General features: G+C 40.3%; 2 protein-coding genes across 10 annotated transcripts in view; one reads left to right on the top strand and one right to left on the bottom strand.

Annotated features, from left to right (window-relative positions):
• The window catches only part of LOC106747715 (myeloid leukemia factor), a 6,448-nt gene extending 3,279 nt beyond the window's left edge, over positions 1-3,169 (bottom strand). The window contains exons 1-5 of one of the 3 annotated variants that reach the window (XM_014625524.1): positions 2,978-3,169; positions 2,111-2,264; positions 1,669-1,999; positions 1,393-1,546; positions 522-596 (exon numbers count right to left, since the gene is read on the bottom strand). In XM_014625524.1, coding sequence (XP_014481010.1) covers positions 522-596; positions 1,393-1,546; positions 1,669-1,999; positions 2,111-2,264; positions 2,978-2,994 — 731 coding nt within the window. In that variant the 5' untranslated portion in view covers positions 2,995-3,169. The remainder of the gene's footprint in view (positions 1-521; positions 597-1,392; positions 1,547-1,668; positions 2,000-2,110; positions 2,265-2,977) is intronic. The other 2 variants (XM_014625527.1, XM_014625526.1) reach the window with 2 other exon arrangements.
• Positions 3,170-3,591: 422 nt separating this feature from the next.
• Positions 3,592-9,552, top strand: LOC106747799 (OTU domain-containing protein 5-A). 7 transcript variants are annotated; one of them, XM_014625708.1, is made up of 11 exons: positions 3,593-4,401; positions 5,907-5,995; positions 6,237-6,349; positions 6,442-6,584; positions 6,784-6,939; positions 7,058-7,217; positions 7,294-7,482; positions 7,558-7,730; positions 7,827-7,982; positions 8,206-8,389; positions 8,680-9,551. In XM_014625708.1, the coding sequence occupies exons 1-11, from the start codon at positions 4,255-4,257 to the stop codon at positions 8,838-8,840; spliced, it is 1,671 nt and encodes a 556-aa protein (XP_014481194.1). In that variant the 5' UTR covers positions 3,593-4,254; the 3' UTR covers positions 8,841-9,551. The 7 variants fall into 7 exon arrangements, with proteins under 7 accessions (XP_014481198.1, XP_014481194.1, XP_014481192.1 ...); XM_014625706.1 differs by having other exon boundaries at positions 6,222-6,349; XM_014625707.1 differs by having other exon boundaries at positions 6,225-6,349; positions 8,680-9,550.
• Positions 9,553-9,997: the final 445 nt, after the last annotated feature.

Below are 9,997 nucleotides of genomic sequence, written 5' to 3'. Positions count from 1 at the left end.
ATATATATATATATATATATATATATATATGTATAAGCGTGTATCGTAGAAAATTAAATTTTTAAGAATTACACTAAAAATTAAGACTAGTTGGATATTCTTAACACTAACAATGACATGAACATATTAATGTGGAAATGATAGTTTTGGGAAGAGAATATCAATAAGACATGTATACTATACTTGTGTAAGATATGATTGCATAAAATATGGACGTCCCTTATCATTGTTAGAAGCAGAGAGCACTATTATCTGTATTGACATGCATATATAATGTAATGTAAGTATTTTTCTTTTTTAACGAACAAGGATACATGCATTAATAGAGATATGGTTTTCTATGATTATGTGATAGTAAATTACAGAGAGAAATCCTGTGTTCTATGTTCTATTCATGTAAGTTTATGAAACATATGTCTCGTCTCACTTGTTCTAAAACACCACACTGCTTCTTATAGAATCCAAAATTTAGTCTTCGATGTAGCGAAAAATAGCGATGGCAAGAATTGATGGAAACTTACCATGGAGATAACTTGGCAGCTACAGTCTTCCCAGCCTTTATAGGATTTAGTTTAGCACGTAATGGCTTATGTCGACTACAAAAGCACAATCAAATCGATATGGATAAACAATATTTTTTTAAAAACCTTTTAACAAAAGAACAACTAAACAAAATGAACAAAATAACAAAGTAAATAAGTGTAAGAAAAATATAAGATAACAAAGAATTCCTAATCATGTACCGAATTACTTTCAACCATTGGAAAAGTCTTATGTGTCTTCGTTAGTTTATTACGATTATTATTTAATTACCAAAACGCGAATTGTGAAATTTGAGTACATAGAACCGAATTTTTAGTTGAATAATTCTATTCTTCCTTATTAGATTCTACTTCTCACTATTCTTATCCATTTTCCATGCAGTTCAGGAACGTTCTACTTTGTAAAATAACAGGAAAGTATATACTGAGAGAAGAGAGAAAGGAACCATAAAAACAAATGTTGCAATACGCACGCTATCGTAATACAATATGTTTAAAAGCATGCATACATTTCAAAGCCACATGCAGAAAGTGTGAATGGAAATACATTAGTTTGAAGGGACGACGAAATCTTGTATTTCCGATTATCATTTTCTGACGTGTCCATTGCCGTGTTTATCTATCACGAGCGTGTAAGATATATTTGCAAAATTATATCTCCCACCACTAGAACTAACAGTTCAACAACGGAAAAAAGTAAAATTCAACGATGTACCAAGCGAATTTATAATCTGTCGACACCATAAAAAATGGATCTGCACTAAGTATCCTTACCTTTAACAAGCTGTCATTTGTTAGACGGCAAGTATACATTCGAGCGTGTCTAAGCCATTAAACTAAGTGAACAAACCTTGTTGACGGTTCTGATGTCGACGGTAGAGCCAATTGCCTTACGTCCGCTCGATTTCTATTGACATTTGGGCTTGAACTTCTACCAATTGCAGAGACAGAGGCAGCACTTCGCGTACGTGTCTCCCACTCTCGATTAAAACTCTCCGCCTCGTCTACAACACACACACACACACACAGATCATGTAAACATGAAGACAAGGTTTTGGTAGTCAAAAGTACCAAGAATAAGATTATTCTTACTGTTTTCACTCTCATATCACTCTGTGGAAATTACCTTCGTCAAGGTTGATAAATTCTTGCCGTTCTTCTGATTCTCCGCTTCTCATATTGTGCTCCCTCTCAAGAATATGTGCCCTGTCGCCAATGTGATGGCCAATGGCCATTTTCTTAGTCCCAGTACGAGAGTCCCTCACAGTCTTTTTGGTCTCCTTTATGCCACCAGGTGCTGTTGTTGTAGACATAGTCTCTTCATAAATTTGAGGACGGCCATCGGGACCACTAGACATAGACACTACAGACTGACGCATGAATGAGTGAGAATTGTTGCCCATGTTGCTCATATTGCTCAAGTTGCTAATGTTGCTCATTGTTGATACAGGAAAATCCTACAAATTATATATAATTCTATAATAGAGTGATTATACTTTTAATTATCATTGATAATGGTCCTAATTGTGTCACTGATTCACAGCTGATCGATTGCAAATTTTACTCACAAAATTCATCATGTCTCTAAAGAAGAGTGGCTGCATTGCACCCATCCGTGGTTGCATCATTGGATGATGCAAAGGCTCCAGCATCCCTCGAGCAAAGGGGAAGCCAAACTGAGGCATCAACTGATCAATCTCATCGAACACGCTGTTAGGCCAACTGTTGTCGGTGATATGCAACATAAAATTAAGAAATTTATATCTCTTTGATTTTATATATTTTAAAATTAACACATGACACATGTCATCGATACATACATAACGTATGATAGTGGCCGCATTCAGCAACTTGTTTATTTTACAATTTTTGAAAGTTTCCTGTAAATCTAAAATAATGACCCAATCTTGAGTCAGAAAACTTCCAACAGTTGTAAAATAAACGTTTTGTTGAGCGTGGTTATGAACAATTTTTATCTTAAGATACGTTGGCGTTTTTTGAGGTTAGGAAGCCTGTCATGTTGTCTATACATATACATATGTACAGCCTAAGCGATTTTAATAATTCATTTCCCTTTCTACAATATCGAAAAATCGCTTGAATTTTTCGGATAATTTTCTACATGTAGAAAAAAATGTCGAACGAGAAATGCCTCCAGCTATTCCGAGCGTTGACATTTTGTGCGTCTGCCAATATTGATTTCTTACTGAAAGTGCGTCACGTATCTTGTGTAATTTTTATAAAAATGCCGTGTATCTCGAAAAATTTTTCGCAATGAAATAGCGATCGAGGCGCGGTGGACTAATTTCGAGTTTCTACACGGCAGAAAATAAGTTCACCTCGACATTGGCGGCGACGTGTCGCACAGAAATTTCGCGAAGTCAAACACGCAAAATGTAGGCGTGCTCGATGTAAAAAAACGTGATGAAACTCACCCGGTCCAGACGTTCATTTTCACCGTTGAATTCCGCGTACTACCAAAGTGGAAAAGCAACTGGAGTTGTCGCGCTCACGATTCGAAAAATTTCCTCGGACGATCAATAGAGCAAACGGACAAGCCTCGATACACCTTCACCGATTTGCTACCATTTACTGCGCGTCACGAAAATGGCCGCTTTTCACGACGGACGACAGCGCCTCTCTTCATTCGCGTAGAAATTTCTACAACTGAATTGCGCAATGGGAGCGAATGACACGAGAGGTCTGCACTTTATAGCTGCACCAAGGTTGCACTGTCTGAACTTAAAGTGTAGCAGATCTATTCAACGCTTGGTGGAAGTGAGAAGACAGAAAAATGAAAGAAGGTTCGAAGAGTACAGATTTAGATCCATAATCCGAAATCACATTTATCTACTGAAGTGCTTTAAATGCGGCTTTTCAGCCAATCAGGTGATGCCATTTTCAGAGGCACTTTTATCGATAAAGGTGAGTTCCGAATACAGACCACAGAGAATAGGCGCGAAAACGGAACGGCGGAATTTTGCCAGCAACCGACCGAGGTCCTCGCCTCGCGCGTTTCCTCAGAGATGTCGCCACCGGCGCTCGGGCCCGAACATGTCGATGTGGAGGCGCCATTACGCATGGTGGCATACGCGCGCGCGTGCTATATATCTCGTAAATTTTATGCTCCCGCAACCCGCACGATCTTGAATTCTACAAAGCGACGAGCGAACATGGCCGCCCGACAAAACATTCTGTGTGGCATCGTTTAACGACCGGACTGATTAGCCGTCGCTCGCACAGCTCAGCCATGTCACACGGTGACTGCGGGACAACGTCATCCTGACCGAGAGTTTCTCGCCGAGAGTGACGCAACGGCCGACGGTCGAGGGGACTGGAGAACTCGATCTTTTTTCGGGGGAAGGTGTGCATATCGGGCGCAAACCCGATTAGCCAAGCTCCGCTGTCCGCTCTCTCTCTCTCTCTTTCGAGGAAATAACAAACAGGCGCGCGACGGTCGTCGCGTTCGCCGATACCCCGTGTGTCGGCGGTGTCGCGGAACGTGGCTCGGCAAGCGGGTCAGCCGAGGAGTCATCGAGTCGGTCGGTCTTGTTGCGACTTGTGTAAGGACAGCAGCAGCCTGTACCGACATAACGAAGTGATTCGTCGCGAGCCACAACGTAACGACACTGACGAGTTACCGTGAACGTACGGACGGACGGACTGCGTAAGGTCACCCAGACCGAGAGTGGAAGATTGATCGTCGGCGATCATGACGATCTTGTCGAAGAAGAAGACGAACGCGTCGAAGGACCGTACGCGCGAGCCAGGTGCAGGCACGGAGGTCGACGTTCATCACAGCGTGGTGCAGAATGAGCACAATTCCGGCAATATTGCGCTGCCGAACAGTCCGTATCAGGTGAGGAGCAACGTGGAATGCGCTCTTTCTCTCTTTCTCTGTCAGGTAGACTCGTCGTCCCTCTTACTTTTCTCTCTCTCTCTCTCTCGTCATGTTTTAACGCGACCTCGTTCGCCAAGTTACACACCGAGACAGGCAGTCAGAGACAGATTTTACCGAAAACGCGCGGCCAGGTGCGCGGAAGCGCTGGAGTCGCCGCACGGCTTGTATGGAGTCTGAGGGTTTGTTTTCTATTCTTGCATCGGGACTGCGGTAGAACTAAACTGGAGCAAGCCTGGAGAACTGACGAGAGTAAGCATATAGCCAAGGAATAAAGAACACTTTAGTGTGGGAACAATGTGGCAGACTATATTATGACTCGGTAGAATTGAACAGTTATTATTTTCAACATCAACAATATGTATTAAAATATGGATATATAAAGTCTTTCAATATCTAGGAAAGGTACTTTTATATTTACTATTTAATTTTTGTTTCGATTAGCTGTACAGTAAATATTTAAGTATAATACTTAAGTGTAAATTTTGAAAATAAAAACGATGTAACTTCAGCTATTTAGATATATTGTTTCTTACGTCAATACATATTGTAAACATTGGAGTAAAAGTACAACAATTTAATTATGTAATGATACTGGTTACTTGATATTTTTTGCACTCTTATTTGGAAGTATTATCCCAACTGTCCTTATATTGTTTACAGTGGCTCCAGATTTAAAGTTTGTTCTTTACAGCTGAATTAGTTTGCAATTTTCATCTTTAGAGTGAAACAAGCATGTAACAGAGTGTTGAAAGGGGAACTATCGAAGTTCCAGTATAGCATTGTCTGGCACTGCTGGAACAGGAAACAATGTCGCTCAGTTTAAGTCAGTTCTGGAGTAGAAAATGCTTCAGTTATGGACAGAAAGGTTGTGACTTTTCTTTTTTTTTTATAAGTCTCGGCGCATCCTGTATCTAATATGGGAATTTGTTTATTAGTTATTCTCAGGAGATTCATTTTTCTCTTAGATACAACATGCTTTGTGAAATTCATAAAAAAAAAGTGTCGCAACTTTTTCATCCACCGCTATATATTTTTTTAACTAGTACAACCAATGCAGGATTGGACAACAAACAAATAAAAAAACTGATTAGGGATTCAAATCCATAGTGCTGACTGCTGTCTCGTATAAAGTATAAATTTTGTGAGAGAAAGAGAAAGAGAGAAAGAAGGAAAACCTTTCCCTTGACGTCATCACTGATATAGGTCCTTTGCTTTCTTTTTTTTTTGTTGCGTTTTTGTATATTAAGTATGATTGTAACCATTAGATGAGACATTTGGGAGATTAACGCAAGGCCAACTTTGGACTTAATGATATGAGAACGATAGTGATATTCGTAATGACAGAGCAATGAGCTGTAACGCAAATACTGACTATCGTGCATGATTAATAATCGCAAATGTTCCATGGAAAAATTTGTGCAAAGATATGTATTTGTTTGTAACATACGGTGCTTTTGTTGCAGGCAAGCGTAGACCGTCGCGAAGAGAAACACTTTGAAGAAAGCGGTCCGAGTCATGGCAAACGTCACCGACAAAGGGTCAGTCCCCACAGGTAATTAAAAGATCACAAAACACGGTGATCTAAAGTCTGAAGTTGCGAAAAACTAATTGAAACTTAGTCAAAGTTAGGTACTTTATTGCAAATTAAATACTTTTGTTTTGGTATTTTTTCTAATATTATAATATGTATGAGATAATATATGACGAGAGTAATATCGCGTTCCTATGATACGTATTTCCGCTTTATATATGTAATAAGGAATCTACTAATCTTTTAGTAGCTATATTGGTAGATCCTCACGCGCCAAACGCGAGCGAGAGAGGGACAGAGGCAGGGAGAGGGAGAGGGAACGGGAACGTGAGAGGCAAGCTACTCCACCTGCTGCCTCTTGCAGTGGTATTCAAGGTAATTCTTCCGTGACATGATTGGAAGATTTACGAAATCAAAAAACTTGCAACAACGGAGCTTGAGTAAACGTCAGTTCCTGATTTCTTCAGGAACAGATACCAGTGTCAATGGGAGAGTGAGCATCGTTGGAAATGCTTCAAATCTGGAGCACGAATTGGCAAATGGTTACAACAGCGGGGATGAATACACAGGGCGTACTGGGAATAATCTCACGTTAGCCGAATGGCAGGAGGTTAGTATGGTTTACTCTCGAATGGTAAGGCGAGGTCAGATTGACCCCCACTGCTTTGTTTATTTTACAGCATGCACGCATGATTTCTTTTCTTAAAAAATATTTTATGTTACTATTTACTTCTTTTATTCATTTTGTGCGTTGATTGCGTGAAAAGTAAATATATAGTATATTTAAATATATTTATCACACTTTACAGAGAGACCGATGGTTCGAAAAACACATGCGGAAAAAGGGTTTTATCGTGAAAAAAATGGACGAGGATGGAGCTTGCTTGTTTCGAGCAGTGGCGGATCAAGTTTACGGCGATCAAGAGATGCACGGGGTTGTGCGGAAGCATTGTATGGATTATATTGTAAGTTACGATACAACGTAATATACTCTTTACTGCACAGTAATTGCAGGTAATTATAAGTTACTTATTATTACTCCGTCACGACTCGGTGTGATGATTAAACGACGTTCACTTTCAGGCTTCCAACAAGGAGTTCTTCCGGAATTTCGTGGCGGCGGAAGATTTCAGTAATTATGTGAATAGGAAGAGGCTGGAGTACGTTCACGGGAACCATATAGAAATGCACGCCATGTCGGAAATGTACAACCGTAGCATCCAATTGTACTGCTATAGCACAGGTACGTGTTGTTCGTTACGTGGATTTTTATTTCGTATTATTTACTATTGTTATATTATCGATCGAACTTCTTGCAGAACCTATCGATATCTTCCACACCACGGTGAAAAGCGACAATGAACCGATCAGGCTGTCGTACCAGCGTGACAGTCACTACAACAGCATAGTCGATCCGTACAAGGCCACCATAGGCGTAGGACTCGGTCTGCCGGCGTACAATCCCGGTGCTGCTGACCGCGCTCTGATATCAGATGCGGTTCGTCAGAGTGAGGAATTGCACATCGAACAGGTAGTTATTATTATATATACATACAATTATAGATAAACACATATAATTATAGATAGTGGACGAGTTGATTTCCGACGCGTTTTGACCTCACGATTTCAACGACAGACAATGCTGGAGGATAAGATCAAAGCCACCGACTGGGAAGCGACTAACGAGGCTATCGAGGAACAGGTGGCGAGAGAGAGCTACCTTCAATGGCTGCGCGACAACGAGATGCGCAAAGCAGTAAGTAGAGACCCGATCTGGTCACGATCGTCGTGCAATTTTACGTACCTCTATTGAAGAAAGACGAAAACTTAGTCTCATGACTTTTGAATCAAGCGATCAGCCAGTAGTAGCAGTACGAGCACAGTTACGAGCGCGCAACATAATCATTCGCACTTTCATTCACATGGAGGTCGTGGACAGCAACGTAGCCATACCTCGTCACCGACCACGACTCAAACTAGCCAAGATAATTTACGTAATTCTCCAAAGGTCCGTCTTGCACCGATATGTGTAATAATTGGCCTGTTCTTTTTGGCCGCACTGCCGAACTGGTGCGGTGAGTTTGAACGAGACGAAATAATATACTTGCCTCGCTCGAACTTGTTGCACCAGTTCAGCGATGCAACTGAAAAGAACAGACCAGTAGTAACTCGGAGCCGAGTCTCGCGGTAGTGTCACGTGTGTAAAGGAGATTGTCCGTTGTGATCATTAGGTCAGCGACGCGGTACGATACAGCAAAAGATCGCCGCAGCATCAATCAGCGACTCAAGGTTCCCACTTGCCGCCGGATTTTGAGGTAAAAGCCACGCCGCAGGAACCTGTGCCAGGAAGCAGCAAGGAGGCGCACGCATCACCGGACATCCCATTGTTCAATCGCCTCCCTCCTGAAGTCTTCGGTGAGAAGATTCCCAGTTAGATGCTTCATTTCGAATGACTAACTCGAGAGGAATTTAATTCCCAGAGTCGATTTTGCGACAAAATGCCTTCCATATCGAGTGTGCAAAGCATATCGACTTGCTTGCAATTGTGTGTATGAAAGTTCCTGGCCTGATACGCTTGTCGTAGGAATACTTGATGAAGAGATAGCTCTAGAGTTCAGAGTTTTATAGAGATTTCTAATAGCTTTCACAGAGAGCAATCTCTCTCTCTCTCTCTCTTTCTAATAATTAACTTTCTAATTTTCCAGGTCTAACCGATTGGGAAGACAGCGATATACTTTCGCAAGTGCTGGCGACGTCGCAACAGGAATATTTGGACAGCTTGAAGCAATCACGCGTATCTGCGTCCGCCGGGAGCGATAGCCCTAATACGATAGAGTCTAATAACAGTTCTAGTAACAATTCTTGAAATGCGGTCGGCAACGACAAAGTTCAAAAGATATCAGAGTAAAGATATATACATTTATATATTGCAGTATCATCTATTCCCGCGTTGTGCCAGGCATAAGGTGGTTTGCTTTCTCATCTCGCGAGTAAATATTGCAATAATCATTGGTTGATTTTTTCTCCGTCTGTTTCTATCACACACACACATACACACATACACAACACGCATAATACATAAATACTTATTCTTCCCTTCCATCTTACTTCTTTTATTCTTTTTTTCTTAGTCCAGAACTAAATAAACTATCTCTTCTGCCGTCCTTCTCCCTTCTCTGTCCATCTATCTATTTATCTCTGTGTTTCTTTCTCTTTCCCAGCAACACGCCGATTCGAAAACGTACATATGGTATTTTCAAGCATACGTACGTCATATAGTCGTTAAGCGCTTTGTTAACACTAAATGAAGTAGCTGTGTATCTCTTTCGTTGTATCTTTGTGTCGTCATATAGAGAATGGTCAAAATAATTTGCATCATTCCGAAATTGTTATTGTTAAATATAAATTTCTTAATTTTCGTAGTTACGCGATATCCGCTGTCACACAATCCATATTAACTCGCCTATTTTGGGGTTCAACATTATTATTATAGGGCATGCAATGCGATTAGACAAGAAAAGAAATATATATATATATATATACATATATATATGTATATATATATAGCATATATACATACATATACACACACATATATATATATATATGTGTGTGTATATGTATGTATGATGCATATATATATGTTTGATAATCGTGATGTTTTTTCTCGATATAGTATAGGTGAAAATGCTTTAGAAAAATCTGCGTTGCATTATTTGTATAAAAAGGAGTAAATAAAAAAAGTATCTAACTGTAAATTTAATTTATCAACATCTTTATACATGGAAACATTCGTCGTCGATTTTCATTATTTGCGAAAAAGATCCAGTGAAATCAACGAAAGCGACGCTGCTGGTCTTGTTCTGTTCAAACGGCATGTGAACTCGCGTTGTGGAAGGATTCATAATATCGATGTTCTCGAGAGTGTCCTACATAGATGGTTCGTCACAACAAAGCGAACAGTCTTTGACGAACAAGAGAGCGAATGTCACTCAGTCGAAAGAACACGTTTTCACATTTGCT

Source organism: Dinoponera quadriceps, unplaced genomic scaffold, assembly GCF_001313825.1.
Source record: "Dinoponera quadriceps isolate SergipeBrazil2010 unplaced genomic scaffold, ASM131382v1 scaffold1395, whole genome shotgun sequence".
NCBI classification, from domain to species: domain Eukaryota; kingdom Metazoa; phylum Arthropoda; class Insecta; order Hymenoptera; family Formicidae; genus Dinoponera; species Dinoponera quadriceps.
The sequence above is the reverse complement of the archived record's forward strand: the minus strand, read 5'-3'. Positions and strand labels throughout refer to the sequence as shown.

Excerpts from the sequence above, each read along its gene's own strand:
- LOC106747799 (XM_014625706.1), top strand. The coding sequence starts at position 4,255 with ATGACGATCTTGTCGAAGAAGAAGACGAACGCGTCGAAGGACCGTACG. Across the intron at positions 6,585-6,783 it reads CGTTAGCCGAATGGCAGGAG|AGAGACCGATGGTTCGAAAA; the intron begins GTTAGTATGGTT and ends CACACTTTACAG. Across the intron at positions 7,983-8,205 it reads ATTTACGTAATTCTCCAAAG|GTCAGCGACGCGGTACGATA; the intron begins GTCCGTCTTGCA and ends TGTGATCATTAG.